The sequence below is a fragment of the Sorex fumeus genome, unplaced genomic scaffold (assembly GCF_029834395.1).
Source record: "Sorex fumeus unplaced genomic scaffold, SorFum_2.1 ptg000128l, whole genome shotgun sequence".
Lineage (NCBI taxonomy): Eukaryota > Metazoa > Chordata > Mammalia > Eulipotyphla > Soricidae > Sorex > Sorex fumeus.
The window spans coordinates 38,807,429-38,828,485 of record NW_026606185.1 but is presented as its reverse complement, the minus strand read 5'-3'; the positions used below and the strand labels follow the sequence as shown (position 1 = coordinate 38,828,485).

The 21,057-nt window shown below is 48.0% G+C and overlaps 2 protein-coding genes across 2 annotated transcripts in view; both read right to left on the bottom strand.

The window, feature by feature from the left end:
• The window catches only part of MOCOS (molybdenum cofactor sulfurase), a 37,966-nt gene extending 34,798 nt beyond the window's left edge, over positions 1-3,168 (bottom strand). Inside the window, exon 1 of the mRNA XM_056137958.1 lies at positions 2,994-3,168. Within this exon, the coding sequence (XP_055993933.1) occupies positions 2,994-3,117 (124 nt within the window). The 5' untranslated portion in view covers positions 3,118-3,168. The remainder of the gene's footprint in view (positions 1-2,993) is intronic.
• An 8,998-nt stretch (positions 3,169-12,166) lies between these two features.
• Positions 12,167-21,057, bottom strand: part of ELP2 (elongator acetyltransferase complex subunit 2) — a 55,974-nt gene continuing 47,083 nt past the window's right edge. The window contains exons 19-22 of the mRNA XM_056137925.1: positions 19,497-19,618; positions 15,919-16,052; positions 14,694-14,807; positions 12,167-12,383 (exon numbers count right to left, since the gene is read on the bottom strand). Of these exons, the coding sequence (XP_055993900.1) occupies positions 12,227-12,383; positions 14,694-14,807; positions 15,919-16,052; positions 19,497-19,618 (527 nt within the window). The 3' untranslated portion in view covers positions 12,167-12,226. The remainder of the gene's footprint in view (positions 12,384-14,693; positions 14,808-15,918; positions 16,053-19,496; positions 19,619-21,057) is intronic.

The following is a 21,057-nucleotide window of genomic DNA, read 5'->3' as shown; positions in this document are numbered from 1 at the left end:
GGACATTGGTGGTATAAAATGTGCACTGGTGGAGGAATGGGGTTTTGATCATTGTATGATTGAAACTCAAACAAGCTTTGTAACTTATCTCAAGGTGATCCAATTAAAAAAAAAAAAAAAGGTCTTAATTACCCAAAGCTACCACTTGGGGAATCCTCAAGCCTGCTAAAAAAAAAAAAAAAACAAGGGGGAAGAAGGAAGTTTATGTTGTTTTGACTGGTCTGCATCCCTCTCGCTATTGAGTAAAAGAAAATAGCCATGTTTCAAGACTCACAATACCAGGAGGGAGAGTTTAGTGCCCAGAAATCCAATACCATCAAAATGTAGAAGAAAGGACTGGAGACAAAGTCCAGGGGTTATGGCGCTTGTCTTGCATGAGGTTGATCCAGTTTCCTCTCCAGCACCACATAGGTACACTGACCACTTACTAGGCATGGCCCCAAAACTATTAGTAGTAGTAGTAGCAGCACTGTAGCACTGTCCTCCCCGTTGTTCATTGATTTGCTCAAGCAGGCCCAGTAACGTCTCCATTGTGAGACTTTGTTGTTACTGTGTTTGGCATATCGAATACGTCACAGGTAGCTTGCCAGGCTTTGCCGTGCAGGTGAGATACTCTTGGTAATTTGCAGGGCTCTCCGAGAGGGGGGAAGGAATCGAATTCGGGTCGGCCGAATGCAAGACAAACGCCCTACCTGCTGTGCTATCACTCCAGCATAATAATAATAATAATAATAATAATAATAGCTGCAACTGGAACTGAATTAGTAAGTTAGATACATCCATCCAGTTGTGGGACTGCTACAAATAGGGACTCAGTATAAGAAACATGTCCCCAGGGCCAGAACAAAAGTACAGTGGGGAAGACACTTGCCTGGCTGACCATGGTTCGATCCCCAGCACCACTCATAGTCCCTTGAGCCCCACCAGAAATGATCCCTGAGTACAGAGCCAGGAGTAAGTTCTGAACATCACCAGGTGTGGCCCCCAAACCGAAAGTAAACAAATTACAATAAATTAAATTTTAAAATGCTGCCCTTGTTTGAATGTCAGAGCAGACTTAGACAAATCTGAACCAATCATCTCCACTCCTACTACCCCTTACCCGTCACCCTTACCCTTAAGAGTATTTAGGGACCACCCTGAAATATGTGAACAAAAATAAGTGAAGGGGGGCTGCAGTGATAGCACAGCGGGTAGGGCATTTGCCTTGCATGCTGCTGACCCAGGTTCGATTCCCAGCATCCCATATGGTCCCCTGAGCACTGCTGGGGTAATCCCTGAGTGCAGAGCCAGGAGTGACCCCTGTGCATCTCCGGGTGTGACCCCAAAAGGAAAATAAATAAATAAATAAACAAGTACTGAAGGGACCCTGCAGGCCAGCCAGGACACAGCAAACTTCCGTTTTATGATTGAAGGGAAAAGAAGTGAAAGAAAGGAAACAAGGGCCCAGAACACACCTTTACTTTCCCAGAGTGGTGATGGTGAGAGGGATCAGAGCAAGGGGATTAGGGAATTGAGATCTGGGGCTTAGCCCATATCTCCTAAAGGGCTCTCTGGGGTTCTCTGGGGCTGACTTCTAAAGAATGAACCCTCCTTTCCCTCTGCACCCTCTGCACCCTTCTCTCTTCAGCCTGTTTCTGTGAGCAAGACATTTCCAAATCAAAAGTCCATCATGAAATACAACTCCGGTAATACAAAAGTTCAGCGAGACGATGTGGAAACAGGTATGCTTGTGCCCACGCAAAGCGAGGGCAGGGCCGAGGGAGGGGCAGGAGAATTACTCCCCGGGTAAGGCACTTGCCTTACAGGCTGCTCACCTCAGCTTGATCCCAGTACCCTGTACACTGCCTGGAGTGAGCCCGCACACTGCCAGGTGTGACCCCAAAGGGAAAGAAAGAAAAGAAAGAGAGGGAGCAGGCAGACCCGGGAAAGAGGAGCCGGTCTTCCTCACTGCAGTTTAGACCAAGCATAGACCAAGGTCACACAAAGCGGATGGTGAGCCCTCAGAGTCCCCAAGAGGAAACGGCTTCTGTCTCTGGAACGTGGGGAACCTTCCTGGCACAGCAATCAGCTGCCAGGTGACTGAAAGGGAACTCAGGACATGAATGAAAGGTAGATCATGGTTTCTGTTTGCGTAGTAGGCACACCAGGGGGCAGTTCCCAGTTGTTCCTCTCTACAGGCCGTGGGCCACTCAGCCCGCGGAACCCCAGCGCGCTCCTGCACTCGTTCTTAGGCTGGAGGAGTCTCCCAAGCCAGGGAGGACGGCCTGGCCTCCGCCCTGAAATCTGGTCCGGGCCAGTCACGGGGCCAGGCAGGGCTTAATTTTTTTTTTCTTTTTTCTCCCCAAAACCAGCCTGTTCCGCCTTGCAGAGCACACAGGCACGCTGCCGGCTCTCAAGTCCGTCCCCTGGACTGGAAACTCGCGTCGCACGCGAGGCTAACTCGGGAAGATAGATCCCGACCAGCGAGAGATCAGAGGCGGCGTTGCTCTGAGAGCACTAGTTGATTTAAAAAAAAAAAAATCAAAGCCGCTCGCGAGCCCATCCCGGAGGAGTGTGCTGGACAGCAGCCACTGGAGGCCGCTGCCCGCGGCCACAGACTCGGCGTCGCAACCCGGGCCCGGCGCGCCGGCCGTCCGCCCCCGCTGCGCTCCTGGGCGCGCGCCAACCTCCGACTGTCACGCTGGGCCGCAAGACAACCGTCGCAACCCGTGTCGCAGCTGGAGCCTTAACACGCAGGAGGCGAAAGCCGAGGGCAGCGCGAGCCCGGGGCGCCGCGGGCGGGCACAGGTGCACGCCTGGAAAGTCTCAGCAGCAAGAGCAGCCGCGAGTCCGGGGGGCTGCGGCTGGAACCGCAGACGCAGAGTCGCATCCCCCGGCGAGCTACAGGGAGGGCCACGCCGCTCAATGCTGGCGCAGAACGTCTTCCCACGGGGGCTCCAGCATCCTCACGCCCCCCGCCTCCCGCTTTCCCACGCCCCCTCCAGCCTCACCTTCCAGGCGGCCGAACTCGCGATCCCTCAGCTCGCGGAGGCTGCGCCGGCCGTAGCCGTAGGAGTCCCGGAACGGCTCGAAGCTCGGCAGCTCGGGCCCGGGTTGCGCAGCGCAGCTGTCCATGACCCCCGCCTGCCCGCCGCGCCGTCCAAGGCCGTCCAGGCCCGCCCGGCCCGGGGCAATCGCCCAGCCCGACCTCGGCGACTCCACCCCCGCCGCGCCCCGGCCGCGCCTCCCAGGGCGCTGGTGGCCCGGGGTCCGGCCGGCCGAGGGGCGGCGCCTGACGGGGCGGACCCAGCTGGCCCCGGGCGCTGTGACTCACCGGGTTCCACTTTCCGGCGTCAGGGCGAGAGTGCGATTGTTCGGTGCCTTTGAACAGCTTTGAACAGACAGCTTTGCAGTCTGAGTCCTCCGAGATGCCCTCGGAGATGCCTTGGGGACCTCTTGGAGGGGAACACGTGCCTCATCGGGAGGCTGGGGCCAGAGGCAAGACCTGCTCTTTCCTGCCAGGTTGCCCAGAACTTGACCATCTTCCGAGCCCGGTTCTTGTGGGCCGGGCCTCGGCTTGTTTTTTTGGGGTGCCTACACCCACACCTCTCCGTGGAGGGTCTCCCCGCAGGCTTCTTGGGTTGTCGCTACCCAGAAGCGCGCGTGCCAGCTAAGAAAGGGATGGGAAAGGAAAGCGCTTGGTGCCCCACGAGGTGCTGGATAATGCCTGGGCCTGTATCTAGGTCTTGAGCCCAAGAGTGTTGGTCTGCTGCAACGTTGCGTCCAGCACCAAGGGGCAGGCCCCACCCACGTGCAGCAGGTACAGAACCCAGATTGTGTAACCCGAGTCACGGAGTCGTGCTGGCGAGGTGGGTTCAGCCACTGGGCAGGCGCTCCAGACGCTGACCAGTTTCAGAGCATGGAGTGGGAGGGGACTCCAGTTAGGTGTCCTGCCAGCAGGGGAAGGTGAGGGGGGGCCAGATGGGACCCGATGGGTGGCGTCCACTGAAGTTGGCAGGGGTGGGGTGAGGAGGAGAGGAGAGCGCCTCACCCCCGACTAAAGTTCACCATCTATCTGCGGGACAGCCAGCCTCGTGCGGCAGGGCCCTGGGATCGCCAGAGGGAGAATCACAGGACCATGCAGGGCCTCGCCAATCCCGGGTGCAGTAGGTCTGAAAGAATGTGGGGTGTGGTGGGAAGGGATCTGCAGTCCCTCTACACATCACCTTGGCCTGCACACCACCACAGGTCGTTGGCCCACTGCCAATCCCCCAGCTGATCTTCTAGCAAGCTGTCAAACTTTGAAGCTATGGATGGATGAGCACCTGTGTCTGCTCATCACCCACCACGGTCCCTTTCTGCCTGCCTTCACCAGTCCTTGACACAGGCATCTTGGATGCTGCTGCCATCTTGTTCCATCTCCACTGCTACAGTCCACCCACCCTTCCCTCTCAACCCCCAACCACTCTCTAGCAAACGCAATTTTGGGCGACCAGAGAGAGCATGCCCTCGTGCTATCTCCCTTGCACTGGCCCTGCACATTATCTGACCTTATGACTCAATGACTAAACAAGCAAGTCTCTGGGGAGGCTCTGAGAGGAGGGGAAACTGAGGCAGAGATGAACAAGCTGGGGAGTCAGTCTCCAGAGCCCAGCTGTGAGGTGAGTGTGGAGGGTTGGACAGTGCTTGGGCGCTCCTCGCCGCCTGTTTATGTCCTACTTTCCAAGGAGCATCTCCTCCAGGCCAGGCTTTTCAGGCATTGACTTTCATGAATCATCTGGACGCCTATTCAGTGCTGGTTCTGATTAAGTCTGGGGTGGAGTCCATATTTCTGCTTTTCATGCACATATAGGCATCTGGGTCCTGCGCGCTGAGAGTGAGGATGTGTCAGAGAATCCCTGATTTCCTTGGTCTACACCTCTTTTTCAGAAAAACAATTACCCGGTGTGATCCTGGAAATACACCTTTTTAAAGTGAACAAAGAGATGGTACAGAGTGTAGGGTTGTATGCAGCCAAACACGGTTTGATCCCTGGCATCCCATATGGTCTCCTGAGTACCACCAGGAATAATTCCTGAGTGCAGAGCCAGGAATAAGCCCTACTTATTCCTGGGTGTACCCGCACTTAAAAAAAAAAAGTAAAAAGTTGGTAGTGACTTCATGATTAAGATACTTGGACTACTTCCATCTCGATCACGATCACGATCACGACCATCCTGTTATTCGTCAATTGCCTCCAGCAGGCCCCAGTAACGTCTCCTTCATCCTAGCCCTGAGATTTTTAAGAAAGTGCCATATTCAAGGCTCTTTAGGAGAATGAGACCCATCATTGTTACTGGTATTTGGCATATTGGGTACGCCACGGGGAATTTGCCAGACTCTGCCGTGTGGGCAGGTTACATTCCATCTCAACTATTATGAATGATACTAACATAATGTATAGGACTAATTCTTTGAGGGGGGCTGGAGAGATAGTACAGCAGGTAGGGAACTTGCCTTGTACATATCTCACCCGGTTCAATCCTGGTCACCCCATTAGGTCCCCTGAGCCTGACAGAATTGATCCTAGAGTGCAGAGCCAGGAGTGAGCCCTGAGCACTGCTGGCTGTGGCCCCAAAACAAACTAAAGAAATAACTTGTTCAGGGTTGGAGATACAAGTGTAGGTGCTTGCCTTTGACACTGCTGACAGATTTAATCCTGGGCTGCATATACAGTCCCCTAAGCACCAGCAGGAGTGATCTCTGATCAGGAGCCAGGGGAAGCTCTAGCACCACCTGATGTGCCCCCGCCCCCACCCCCCACTCCCCCAGTCCTCTTTGAGACCCTGTTTTTAATTCTTTGGAACAGAAGATCAGAAGAGGGATTTCTGGATCACATGGTAATTTTGTTTAGAATTTTAAAGATACTGCCATAGGCTTCTTTCTTTCCTTCTTTTTATGACACCCTAACATTTCCACTCGTTATATACTTAGGTTTTTTTGGGGGGGTGAGGAGGGGAGTGGTGTTACAAGAGTCACCCAGTTGTGCTCAACGCTTATTCTTGGCTTTCAGCTCAGGCATTATTACTGACAGGGCTCAGGGACCAAATGCAGGGCTGCAGATGGAACCTGGGTTGGCTACATGCAAGGTAAGCACCCTACCTGCTGCACTCTCTCCAGTCCTGCTTTTTGTAGTTTTTTATATATTCTAGATCTTAATCCCTAATCAGGTACAGGATTTTGTGATATTGTCCACAATTCTGCCTTTTCTCTACATTGATTTTATCCCTTGAGATATAGCACAAAACACTGAATTCATTAAAATTCACTGTACTATCTTTTTTTTTTGGGGGGGGGGTCACACCCAGCGATGCGCAGGGGCTACTCCTGGCTCATGCACTCAGGAATTACTCCTGGCGGTGCTAAGGGGACCATATGTAATGTTGGGAATCAAACCTGGGTCAGCTGCGTGCAAGGCAAACGCCTACCCACTGTGCTATTGCTCCAGCCCCACTGTACTATCATTTAATCAAGAAGCATTGTTGAGGGGCCAAGAGAGATAGTACAGGGGTTAAGGCCTTGCATACAGCTGACCTCCAGCTCATACCTGGGCTTTGCCAGGTATGAGCACAGCTGGGTGTGGCATGGATACCCCTGAGCATCATGTCCTATTGTCCTTGCATTGAACCACCAGCCCAACTGGCAAAGAATGAATCACCAGCAGGGGAAGAGATGAACAGAAACTTCCTCAAAGAAAACACACAGGTGGCCCAAAGGCATAGGATGTTTTGCATAACTTATCAGGGAAAGGAAAATCAAAACAATGAGATAACATCTCACACTAGTGAGACTGGTACACACCAAAGATCACTAGTGTTGGCAGGGATATGGGGATAAAAGGACACTCATTCAAACTGCTGGGGTGAATGTCAATTGGTTCATGTATTTTGGAAAACAATATAGACACTATTAAAAAACAAACAAAAAAAACTTGCAACTTTTTGACCCAGCAACTCTACTCTAAGGACCCAAAAAAATCTATATAGAAAAGACCTCTGCACTACTATATTCACTGCAACACTATTCACAATAGCCCAAGTCTGGAAATAATCTGTCTCCAAGAGCAGATGACTGGATAAAGAAGCTCAGCTGTATGAAAAGATGAAATTGGGGACCAGAGTGATAGTACAGTGAATAGGGTGATTGCCTTGCATGCAGATGACCCAAGTTTGATCCCTGACATCCCATATGGTTCCCTGAGCACCACCAGGAGTTAATTCCTGAGTGCAAAGCCAGGAGTAACTCCTAAGCATCACTGCTGGGTATGACCCCCCCCCAAAAAAAATGTAAAAAACGATGAAATCATGCAGTTTGCTACTACATGGAGTGTCCTGGAGGGCATCATGTTGAGTATCATGCTGAATGACATTAGTCAGAAAGAGGGTCTAATATCTTGGATATAAGCATAGTAAAGAAACAATAAACACCCAAAGGCAACAGAAATGGAGAATTGGTCTTTAGTAGGAAGCATGTTACTGCAGGCGGGTGGAGCTGACCCAGGTGGAAGATGTGGTGTTGGAATGTTTTGTGCATGAAACCCTGCCATTATCAATATTGTAAAGCACAGGACCTAGAACAAAATTTCTTTTAAAAAAGTCACTTCAGGGATCCTGGGCCTCCTGAGGTCTGCTTGAGAGCCCTCCCCACTCCCCATAAGCATCTTCAAGCCCCTGCCCAGGGTACTGTAAGCTCAGAGGGAGATGAAGATATGTTGTGCCATGCAGGGAAATGACACATTATGAGTTTCATGCAGCTACTTCTGAATGGAGGTGTTGAAACACAGGAGGCGAGAGGGACTTCCGAGTGAGGAATCCAGCAAAGGCATCCTGAAGAGTAGCCTTGGGCCTGTGATGGAGAGTGGGAGAGTGGGTGTGTGTGTGCACGAACATGTCTGTGTGATACAGCTCAGCTCTGTTGGTACCCTTCAGCTCGATGCATTGATTTCTTGGACCTCTCCTGCCGGAGGCTCAAACTGATGAAGTCCTGCTGTCACTCGGTCTGAAGCAGAGCTCCCAGCCTTCATCTTACAAGGATCACCATTCAATGAACTTATCCCCTGTGCTTAAAGCCCTGCCACTGCCTCAGCTCGCCTTGTACTCTTGTGGGGCCCTAGGATAGCAAAGTTGGTTTGTGAAGTCTGAGGCAGCCACTTCCGCCCCTGAAGTTCAATGTGTAAGAAAACTTTTCAGCCCTAAGGTCCTCCAATCAGAGAACCATGAGACATGTGTGCTCACCAGCCAGCCTGAGCAAACTGGAGTCAGTCCCAAACTGGGAGGTGAAATCCCTCCCCTTTGACAGTGACCCTTGATTCCTCGTCCAACTCAATAAGCATGCGAAGTCCCCTGGCAAGGACTCCAATGATGAGAATACACACACAAGACATTCATACACGACTTGTCTCATTCACTCACCTGGCAAACCTCCCGAGTGAACTTTGGAAGAATAAGTGCAGTAAGTTATCATGGTCAAGAAAGAAGTTTTTCATTGTGTGACCGAAACCCAAGCACAAAGATTTGTAAATCTACAACTGTACCTCACGGTGCTTCACTAATAAAAAAAAAAAAAAAAAAAGAAGTTTGGGAAGCCAGGCAGGTATTATAGTGAGTAACTACAGCCCTTGTATGCAGACAACCTGTGGTTCCATCCCCAGCACTGCATGTGGTCTCCCAAGCAAAGGAGTAGCGTTCGAGCACAGAGCCAGGAGTAAGCCCCAAGCACAGCCAAATGTGGACCCAAAACAAGAGCAACAAAAAAATCTGGGTAGGGTTTTAATTGAGGCGTTGGGACTGGAAATTCATTGCGAAGGATTTTAAGTACCTACAGGTGACTTAGCAGAGCTCTCAACGGCCAACTGCAGGCTGGAATGCTGTAAACTGCAGGCAAGGAAACTCAGAACAACCTCTGACAGCTGTGCAGACACAAATCGCAGAAGAAGAAAATGGACTATGGCCTTCATGTCACTTTCTCCTGGGAGCTCCTCCCCCTGGGAACACGGGAGGTGGTGGGAAAGGAAGAGTCCCTGAGGTCACTGCTGGGCCTGACAGGCCCCTGGGGAAAGTGAAGGAGAGAGGTGTGGTCTGACCACTCCTCCACTCTGAAGGAACTTTCCCAGAAGAGGCTGGACGTGACAGAGCAACTGGCCCCAACCTGTATTTCCGGAGGGCCAGGGTGGTGGTGGTGAAGGAGAGCAGCATTTCCTGTGCAGAGGCCTGGAACTCCGGAAGCCGGTCCCACACACAGGCTGCAGCAGTGAAAGATGGGGAAAATGGAGTGGAGCACTGGCAAAGTCAGGAGAGCCAGAAAAGTCAGAGAGGGAGGATGCTGGGAATCCTGGAGGAGACCAGAAGTGGGCCTGGCACCTTTGGTAACATGTGGGAGGGGGTGAGTGTGGAAAGGCTGCAGGTGAAGCTGTCATCAGACAGGCAGCAGAAATCCAAGGCAGCCCCTGCAGTGGGAGTTCACTTGAGAGGTTTGCCAGGTGAGTGAATGAGGTAATTCATGTATGAATGTCTTGTGTGTGGATTCTCATCATTGGAGTCCTTGCCAGGGGACTTCGCATGCTTATTGAGTTGGACAAGGAATCAAGGGTTACTATCAAACGGACAAACAGACAAACGGACTGAGCATGGTTGGCCTGGGACACAGGAAAATAGGGGCCTATGCAGAAGGAGACAGTTTGGAGCTCAGTTCTGGGACTCAGCAATACAGGCCTGATGCTTCGAAAGGGCAGTGTCCAGGACCAGTGACACCACTCTGGGAAGGGGCCTGTACAAGGGGCTGCCTGGAGCTCTGGGGTGTTCTGGAAAAGACCGGAACTCTGGGGCCAGTGACACATAAGGGTGTCTGCCTCAAGTGGACAGAGAGGTGGAAGGAGGTTGGGGAGAGCATCTGTGTAGAAGGGAAGGCTGACAGGTGTTAGGCCAGAACCAAGCATGGCTGGACTTGCTGTTTCAGAGAGAACAGCTGCTAATGGTTGAGGAAGGTCGAGCTTCCCAGAGGCTGAAGCTCCAGCTCTCCCACTCATACAGCAGTTGGGTGGGTCACACTGTCAGGAAGGCGGGGGCTGGAGTGATGGTACAATGGGCAGGAAGCCTGCTTTGCACACGGCTGCCCTGAGTTTGATCCCTGGCACCCACATATGGCCCCCCTCAAGCCCACCAGGAATGACCCCCGAGCACAGAGCCAGGAGTAAGCCAGTTGCTGGGAAGGGGTGTTGTGTGTGTAGTGAAGGGGGGGGGTGTGGAGGGAAGGTGGGGGCTAGATTTCAGAGGCTTTGGTTTGCATCAAGAACTTAATCTAGTATTTCCTGTTTTACTGGTGCATGGAAGCCTAACAACCAGAACCTGCTGACCTACAAATATGGGGCACTTGAGAAGCCGAGGAGGGACTATACAGTGGGAAAGGTGAGGGAAAAGGCGGGCAGGGGGCCTCTCTCCAAAGAGGGCAGGTTTGGTCGGAGAGAAACAACTGGAAAACAGTTTTAAAAAAAAAAGTGATCAAAACCCCAGGAAGCGCCCTCCCCTCGGGCTAGAGGAGACCTTTTCTGTGAAAGGAAGCTAAAAGGCCAGCTCCGAATTGCTTTCTGATGGGAAACAAGGCTCCAGTGTCTAACCCCACACTCATCAATGTAACAAAACCCGGTTAGTACTGGGCAGACCACAGGAGCGAGCAGCTGGGGCGGCCATTCCCACTCCAGTTCTCACAGAGTCTCTTCCGGCCTCTCCCAGCCGCTGTCCTGGCCTCCTGGCCTCCGCAGGCACACCCAACATTCTCCCCACCCTCTTCACTCCGCTGCTCTCATATTCATTCTGACAAGCATATTCCTTATGACTTCAAATTCAAAAATTTAAAAGTTTCAGAACTCCGCTCTTCAGCCCCTCCTGCATCTATAGGTTAAGAGGTCAAATTCTGAAAAAGAATCCAAGTATTTGGCTGGTTTATTTTTCGGTCTTTGGACCTCACTTGGCAGTACTTGGGAGGCTGGAAATCACACCGGTCCAGAGCACTCAAAGCAACTGCTCAGTTCTTTAAACGATTTCCCTGATGTGAAAAAGTAAAAATAAATAAAAGAATTAACCACACAGAGAGATAGTATAGTGGGTAAGGGGTTTGCTTTACACGTGTCCTACCTGGGTTCAATTCCCAGCATACTATATGGCCCATCGAGCACCACCAGGAGTAATTCCTAAGTGCAGAGCCAGAAGTAACCCTTGAGAATTGCTGGGTGTGGCCTAGAAGTAAAAATACAAAACAAGAGCAGGAGTGACAGCACAGTGGGTATGGCATTGTTTGCTTTGCACGCAGCCAGCTGACCCGGGTTCGATTCCCAGCATCCCATATGGTCACACTCTCCACTGAGTGCTGAGCCAAGAGTAACACCTATACATCTCTGGGTGTGATGCAAAAAAAAAAAAAACGGGGGGGGGGGGAGGGCTGGAGCTATAGTAGAGTGGGTTGGGCGTTTGCCTTACACACAGCCAACCTAGGCTCAATCCCCAGCATCCCATATGGTCCTCCGAGGACCACCAGGAGTAATTACTGAGTGCAGAGCCAGAAGTAACCCTTGAGCACCACCGCCGGGTATGACCTAAAAAAGCAAAAAAGCAAAAAAATAAAATAAAATCACAATTCAAATACTACATGCTGAATTCCAGAGTAGTAACTGCATAGTGGGAAGAAGGGGTCAAAATACCACACTGTGTGGTCTGTTACTACAAAAATGTTAAAATAAAAACTGCGTAACCTTGGGTGGGAGAGACAGCTCAATAGGCTGGGAGCTATTCCCAAGAGTCAGAAACAACCCAGGACTATCTCTGGGTGTGGCCCCAAAACAAAACAAGTAATCTGGATTTTATCTATTTTTCAAGTCCTCCCTCTGAAGAGAGTATAATGAAATATCCCACAGAAGAGCAACAGAAAGTTCATGGAATAGAAGAGGAGGCAAATTCATTTCTGAAGGAGCATATTCCTAACCAGGACCTGTGGGTGTGGTGATAAGTCCTTAAAGATATGGCCAAGGCTCTGGGGATGTGAGATAAAGATTTTGAAAGGAAGGTCTATAGCTATGTCAGATTTCAAAAGCCCCGTGAACCACATAAATACTACTGCTACGGGACTCAAAGAGAAACAACAAAAATGATAGAGGTAAAGTTATCTATTTACACGATAAATATGTGAAGATGATTATCTGATCGGAGTAAGTCTATTACAGTGCACATCTGTTAACTCTGTAGATCTTCACAGTATGATCTTCACCACAACTTGCAAAGTGTAACCATTCAGCATCTTCTGTTTCTTTCTGTTCACTCTTTCTGGTACAATTCTTCCAACTCAATTTTTTTATAGCAAGCGTATGACCTTGGCTAAAACAAAGAAAACAATTATAAAACATGTGTATGCTACAAAAATAAAGTATTTGTGATGCTCATATGTGTATTCATTTAATGTCACTACTGCTACTAACTAAAGTAAAAGTCAAACAACTCCCAAAATGTTTAGTTTTTCAAAAATGACAAAAATATTTTAGCAAGTTTAACCTAACCCTGGAAACAATTTAACCTATTTACTTAAAACTGTCAAATTAGGGACTGGAGAAATAGCACAGCACGTAGGGTGCCTTGTATACAGCAAACGTGGGTTCAAGCCCCAGCGTCCCATATAGTCTGCCAGGAGTAAATCCTGAGTGGAGAGCCAGGAGTAACCCCTGAGCATTGGCTGGGTGTGACCCCCAAACCAAAAAACAAAAAAAAATCAAAACAAAAAAAAATCAAACAAAATCAACTCCTGGACTAAAGAAAACTATGGTGGTTAGCAGAGTGGAAGGGGAAACGGACAGGACGAAGGAGCAGAGGGGTCTCTTTGGTGGTGGATGGCAGAATAATCACAAATACACACAGAGATGTAAAGCTAAACCCCTGAAAGTCATTATATTGCAAATAAATAAGCAAATGAAAAAATATTTTTTTAAGTACTCAGTACATCTAACCTACAAAATGTTGCTTAGCCAAGCCCAAATTCTAAGCCAGAATGTTCTTAGAACACTTATGTTACCCTATATTTGGGTAAAGTTATCTAACAAAAAGCCTTTTTTTATTATAATAAAGAGTTGATTATCTCATGTCAATCACTGAATGCTGTACTAAAAGTGAAAAACAGAACGCCCCCACTCAAGATTTGAAGTACGTTCCTATGTTCCTATGAATATTTATTGCCTTTACACTATCATGAAGCCAAAATGTCTTAAATGAACCATTGTTGGGACCAACAGTAGAGTGATTACGGTGCAGGCAGGATTGATTCTCGGCATAAGGTCCCCCAAGCACTGCCGGTGCAGCTCAAAGGGCGCCCAAGCACCACTAGGGTTGTCGGATACCCCCACACCCAAGGCATGAGCAGCAGCCTTATGCGCTTGGTTGAAAACCACGTTGGGGCGGGGGAAGGTAGGGGAAGTACTTTAAAGTGACAGACTGTTTTTTTGGTTTGGGGGCCACACCCAGGAATGCTAAGGGGTTACTCCTGACTCTGCACTCAGAAATTACTCCAGGTTTAGGGGACCGTATTGGATGCCAGTACGGGAATTCCGTCACCTGCAAGTCAAACACCCTACTGCTGCATTATCGATCTGGTCCCTAAAGTGGTAGGGTTTCTTCCTTTTCTTTTTTTTCTTTTTTTGGCATTATTCTTTGAATCTAACATACTATTTCATGATACTTAGAAGATACAAATTTTGAGGAGTCAGTCTAGAAAGCAGAGTTTCCTTATAAACCTTTTTTGCTATCTCATTATGATCATTATAAAATAGGGAAAAGACAAATTGAAAAACCTGTCTGCTAGGCAGGTTGAAGGGGAGAAGTCAAAAATGGCTGGCTCTAAGCCAGCTCAGTAGGCCAACACCTGTGTCCAAGGCACTGAGGCTCCAAGAACACTTACTGTGCTTCTGGGCATCATCACAGGGCACTGAGGGGCAGACAATAGTCTACTCTTTAATGAATTCTGCACTGAAGTCTCCAAATCTAAGATGCTTCCGAAGCAGGCTCTAACACACTTAAAAATCACCAATTTTGGGGGGAAAGGAGGAGGCGACACCTGATAGTGCTCAGGGCTTACTCCTGGCTCTGTGCTCAGGAGTCACTCCCAGCAGTGATCAGGGGATCATATGGGATGCTGGGAATGAAATACAGGTTAGCCATGTACAAAGCAAGTACCCTACCCACTGTACTATCTCTGGCCCCTAAAAACCACCAACATTTTACATCAAATTTTGGAACCTACTATACGAGTCATGAAATAGTTCCATGGATAGAGCACCCAACCCCAGTTCAGTCTCTGGCAAAGCATATGATTCCCTAAACACCACCAAGAGTATTCCCTGAACAGAGGCCAAGAGTAACTCCACTCTACCCCTAGCCCCGCCGAAGAATTTACAAAATTAAAAACTTATCATTAAGTTTAACTCAAATGCATTATCTCTAGTATTAGGAAAACAAGCAATTTAGTTAGGCAAGCTTTTACATCATTTTAAAGCCACTAGCACAGAACACAGAGGGAGTGCTTGGAAAATACCGTGAAGAGATGTGCAAATCTATTTACGCAAAAATGGCATAAAATTTGTCTCTTAAGATTCCAGGAGATTTCTATCTAATCTGGAGTAAACAAAAGCTGGAACAAAATACCTTTGAGTTGTTTCAATGCAGTGAGTCCAATCATTTATTTCTGGAACTTGATCAGTCTTTTTCCAGTTGTACAGACAAATCCTCCCACACTCTAATCCTATTGCAACGATGTATCTGTTTGGGAATTGGGGGAAAGAGAATAATCAGCCTGGTTATGTATTTATTTCCACTATCATAACTCAAAAGTAGTTCTAGGCTCAGGAGATAGAACAGGGATCAGGGATACATGCAACGGAACAAATGATCCCTCAAGATGTAGCCCTGGAGGACCCTATCACTGCTGGGTGGCCTGCGAGTCTCCATCACCACAGGGCCTGAGCAGCTGCAATTTCTTGAGTCCTAGTGTGGACCATGTGGCCTTGTTGGCTGAGTATACCAGGAGTGACCCTGGGTCCCATGAGCTCTGCTTGGGAGACACAATGACACAGGTAAACAAGTAATCAGAGAGTTCTTCATGTTCCTGTGTCAGTCTTAAAAAAAGACTTTGAAAATGCCAGCCTCGGCGACCCACACTACTACCTCTATAGTCCTCCAGGGACCTCCTCTCCATCGGGACACAGTTTCACCTCTGTCCTCTGCTAGCGAAGCCTGTGCTTCCCTGGCTGGCTGCAGTGGGGTGGACCACTGTGAGGTCACAGAGGAAACATCTCAGACCTGGTGAGACAGAAACTGCTGGTCCACGCTCCCAACTCTGCTTCACCATTGACATCAGCAAGTTCTATGAATTTCAAATTTTTCTCTTTGGGGGACACAGGGGAGCTCCCAAGCAGAGCTCAAGGAGGTCCTTCAGTTCACTACCACTGAGACCTGATCTAGTGCTGCTCTGATTTGATGGAGCCAGAGGGATCGTGTGCTGCTGGGCAGTGGGCTCAGTGCCCCAGAGGGAGCATGCAGTGCTGGGCAGTGGACCGAGGGCCTCTGCATACCAGGCATGAGACCCTCTTTGAGCTATCTCAGGCCAGGCCCCCCAACTCAAAACACTATATGAGATTATAAAAGACTATTTGAGAGCTGGAGAGATAATATAGCAGGTAGGGTGTTTGCCTTGCACATGGCCGAATGGGGTCAGATCCCCGGCACCCCATGTGGATCCCCCAGCCCACCAGGAATAATTCCTGAGCACAGAGCAGGAGTAAGTCCCGAGTACGTCTATGTGTGGCTCAAAAACCACAAAAAAGAAAAGAAAACAAACAAACAAAAAAAAAACCAGGCCCACTAGACTGACCGTTGAGCAGGGTTCAGCACCGGGCACACACTGACAGCCGTCACAGCCCCACCCACATCCAGGACAGAGGAGCAGGGTCCGACGTTGTGCTCCACGGAGTCATCGCTAGGGTCACACGGACCCCAAACCACCACCTAACAGAGAGATGAAACTTTAGAAGCCTTTTATGGTAATGTTTCTAGAGATGCATCACAGTTTCAAAGGCATAAGTTATGTAGAAAAACTTAAAAGAGAAAGACATCATTCCATTTGCAGATGTTTCAGGCCTGCAGAGCATTTCCAATTCCAGAGAGCCATGTAGAGCAAAAACCCAACGCAGATATTGGAGAGCTCAACAACCTAAGAGTGCTGGCCCAAAGACAGGCATTCCCACACAGAACAAAAGGATGTCTGCCAATTCCCACTCAGCAGTCCCCATCCTCTGAGTTAATGGTCTTTGTTGAGTTCAAGCATGACCCCATGAAGTTACCACCCTCATGAATGGCCAATAATCACATTCCCGGCTCTTTTGACCACCCATCTGTCCAGACGACCTAACCTTAATGGATGTCCTTCATTAAAAAATGAGACTGTGGGGCCAGAGAGAGGACAGTGAGTAAGGCATTTGCCTCACACATAACCAGCCTAGGTTTGATCCCTGGCAACATATATGGTACCCTAAGCATAAGTAGGAGTGATCTCTGGTACCCTAAGCATAAGTAGAAGTGATCTCTGAGCACCGCCAGCTGTGGCCCCAAAACGAAAAGAGGCTGTTCTGAAAGCTCAGGCCTAAAAGGGCTAAGTAGTCAAAAGAAAGGGTGAATGAACAACAACAACAACAACAAATCCTGAGAAATGCAGAACTGTTGGATAACACTGGGTTGTCCTCGTTGCTGGAAGGGAGCTTAAGGTTTGTTGAGCCACTCCCAAATAGTGCAATTGAGGCACACCCAATTCCATCAGGCACTAATAATAATTGCTTTTCTCATTCCTTTATGTCATCTGCATGGTTTATTTAACAATGTCTTTTTTGTATAGACATAGGAAGACAGCTGATGATATGCTATGTGACATGGGAGTTAACTGACTCCAAAATAATATTTACTCCTGGGCACCCATGTTTACTTGACTTAGCCTCAGTTGCCCTTAGTTCCTAGTATTCCAAGAGTAGGGTCCCAATGAGGGACTGATGGACTGAGGGCAAGTTGTGAGCTACCCTGGCATCGAAATGGGCCAGGCCAAGTGCCATAATACTTAACTATAAGAGCACGGTCATGGACAAACTCTGTCATGACCCACAAAGAGGTAACTGAATAAGGACCCTGCCGGAGTTAGTATAAGATTAACCTGGCCTGAGGACTGTGGTCTGGCATATGTAGTGAGATGTCCCCAGGAAGAGCCAAATATATCTCTCACTGTGCTCAGACAAAATGACATTGCTAGAAATATTACAAGAAAAAAATTTACTACAACTTTAAGTGGATTACTAGCTGAGGAAAAAAGAAAGCAATACACCCTGGATGAAATCCTGCCCTTAGGCGGATCTCCTAGTAATCTTGAGTAATCTCCTTAGACAACATTTTGTCCTTGAGTTAATCTTCTGAAGGAGTGGTCTTTACCTCTCTTTGTTGTTATGATAATGTTTGACCCCACCTTTGTATCCCCACCTTACATGAACTAGGCTGGCAGAAAGATTTGTAGGCTGGCAGAGACTTATAGAAGTAGACTGGACTCTGGGAAGGAGATGCTAGAAGGAGATACTGAGAGAGAGATGAAGACTACACGCTGAAGACTGATGCTGAAGACTAGACCCTGAGGACTAGATGTTGAGGACGAGAAGATCAATGATGAAACATTGAAGATAAGCAGAATTGAGACTCTGGAGACTTTGAGGTCTGCAAGGAGACTAGTATGATGGAACTCTGATGACTGGAACTACGGCCAAAATGATGACTACAACTGCATGGTAGCACTGTCCTCCCATTGTTCATTAATTTGCTCGAGCAAGCACCAGTAACGTCTCCATTGTGAGACTTGTTACAGTTTTTGGCATATTGAATATGTCACAGGTAGCTTACCAGGCTCTGCCAAGTGGGCGGGATACTCTCGGTAGCTAGCCAGGCTCTCTGAGAGGGACAGAGGAATCGAACCCGGGTTGGTGCAAGGCAAACGCCCTACCCACTGTGCAACCGATCCTGCATGGTAAAGGGAGAGATTGGACGACGCCGGGGAGGAGAGAGAAATAAACTGACTGCTGACCAGCCCATGGCCCGGTTCCCGTTCCTCTGTCCATCACTTTGGGAGGTGGCTCTCTGCCACTGAAAGCTCGAGTTCTGCGTGTCCAGCCTGTTTGGACCCACCGTTTATCTTTTTCTTGGAAACTTACACAGAATCAAGGCATCATTTTGGAGAGAACAGTCTGCCCATTAGGCAGAAATGTGTCTTTGGGGGTGGAAGCAATAGCACAGTTGGTAGAGGGTTTGCCTTGCACAAAACCAATCCCTGGCATCCCATATGGTCCCCCAAGCTTCACAGGAATAATTCCCTGTGCAGAGGCTGAAGTAAGCCCTGAGCGCTGCTGGGTGTGGCAAAAGAAAAGAAAAGAAATGTGTCTGTGTGGCAGGAACACTAGTACAGCAGGTAGTGTGTTTGTCTTGCCTGTGGCCTCCCCAGGTTCATTCCCTGTCCACGTATAAGATCCCTCATCCCACTAGGAATTAACCCTGAATGCAGACCCAAGAGTAAGCCCTGAGCACTAATAGGATGACCCACAAACTTGAAAAAAAAAAAAAGAAGTATGTTTCCAAGACTCTGCAGTGAAGAGAACTTTTGTCTGTTTCTTTCCAGATGTAGACTGCAGCTGGACTGCAAAGACAAAAGCAGTCCTACTTCTCCAGCAGCTTGACCAGTGTCAGCAAATACAGGCCAGGGAGAAGAAGAATCACACTAAAGGTCTGAGAGAGTTACAGACGCTGGTGTCTCACAATGTCACAGAGTGACAGCATGTCCACATGGGCCTCTACTCTGGCAGTGTGGACCAAGGTCACACCTGGAAGAGGCAAGAGGAGGAAGGAGATGCTCCAATATCATCCTTCTCCCCGAGCAAGGACATGGGGCACAATCAAGATGCTATTACTAGGTAACTTTTGATTTTTTCCAAGTTTGGAACATGAATACACACAAACACACACACACACACACACACACCCCTTGTATCACTGAATGAAAAGGTCATAATCATCCAGTACATCCACAATCATCCAGTATATCTATCATCCATTATAGAAAAAAACAGATTTAGAAAAGACAAAGAAACTGCTTTCCCCCTCATTCCTCTCCCATACTCTCCTGTTCTTCTAATTTCTGATTTGTTACCTATTTCTCTTATTCCTTTTCTTCTCTGGGGGCCATCTGCATTCATTACTCTATAAAAAACTGAACTCATGGAATTAATTAGAGAAGACCTTTTTTGCTTGTATGTGGAAAAGAAGAATAAAATAATGCGTGAGCTGATTTTTAAAGGTCATTTTAGAAAGGCATGGTACTGTGCTCTTTTATATAGCATACCTATAAAAATATCTTAAGCTTTGAAAAATTACCTTTTTGTCCCGACTCCCAGTGAAGAAGTACTTGCTGTCAGGAGTCCAATCACAAGACCAAATTATTCTACTGTGCACTGCAGTGACTTTGTTGGTGAAGGCAAACAGACTGAAAACTGGATCTGAAAGAAACAATATACACCATACTCACAAAGAAAACTGGTTTACCTATCGGAAAGTCTTCTGAAAATACTACAAACATAGATCTAGTAATCTGTACATGCTGAATTTTCTTTGTACTTTTTTGTTTGGGGGCCACACCCAGCAGTGCTCAGGGGACAAAACGGGGTGCCAAGAACCCAACCTGTTTGGTCATGTGCAAGGCAAACTCCCTACCTGCTGCACTACCAACTGGGCCCCTCTACACGCTGAGCTGTTCATCAGACTCTGGGTAGGCAATTCATTCCGCACCAGGAGGCACACAGTGACTTTTCTAGTAAGGGATATTTTTACACTAAATTATATACTCTGTAGTTTGATGCCTACATAAGTAGTCTGAAGCAATTTCACCTTTAAGTAGCCCAGTGTACATATTAGGGTATAGAAAAAAAAAAAGGATTAATGCGTCTTAAAAAAAAATAGAAAAACATCCAAGTCCTTTTCTTGTGGCACTGGAGAGTGTACAGAGGTTAAGGCACGGGCCTTTCAAAAGCAGCCAATACTGGTTCAATCCTCCTATCAGATATGGTCCCCTGAACACCACTAGGAGTAGCCCCTGACATGGGCTATGTCTAAAATGCAGTAACTACTTCTAAGGAGGAAAGAGAAATGTATATTACTCTATAATCCACAAATATATTAACAAATTAATGCATATTGTTAGTATTGCTTAATTTTAAAAGGTTAGAAAATGACTATTGCTTTTTACTTTTTAATTTTTGAGCCACACCCAGCAGTCTCAGTATTTAAACCTGGCTCTGTTCTCAAAACTCACTCCTGGAGGGGCTTGAAAGACCCTGTGGGGTGCCAGGAACTAAACCCAGAATGACTGCATGCAAGGCAAATGCTCTATTCACTGTACCATCACTATAGCCCCAGGAAATCACTATTAATTAAAGAAAAAAAGTCTATTTAAAACATATTATTCAAAATGTGCCCTTGCTGCTGACAGTGTGTAAAATACAAGAAACTAAGGGACTAGAAATGACTCAAGATCAAACTCAATACGGATTTTATCATTGGGAAAACAAAAGACAGGATTAAATAACACAAACACACCTTAATTGCACAATACTCACAAAGAATCTTTCCTGTGAAAAGTAATTTTAGGGGAACTGAAGAGAAAGTACAGTGGGTAGGGCACTTGCTCATATATGGCCAACCAGAGTTAGATCTCTGGCAACTTGACCTTGCCTGGTGTGATTCCTGAGCACAGAGCCAGGAGAAAGCCCTGAGCACTGCTTGAGTATGACTCAAAAACCAACAAACAAAACAGTAGGGCCAGACATAGAGGACAGTGATTAAGTTGCTTATCTTAGTCAACCCCAATTCTATCCCTGATGACGTAAGGTCCCTGAGCACCATCAGGAGTGATCCTTGAGTAGAGACCCAGAAGGAAGCC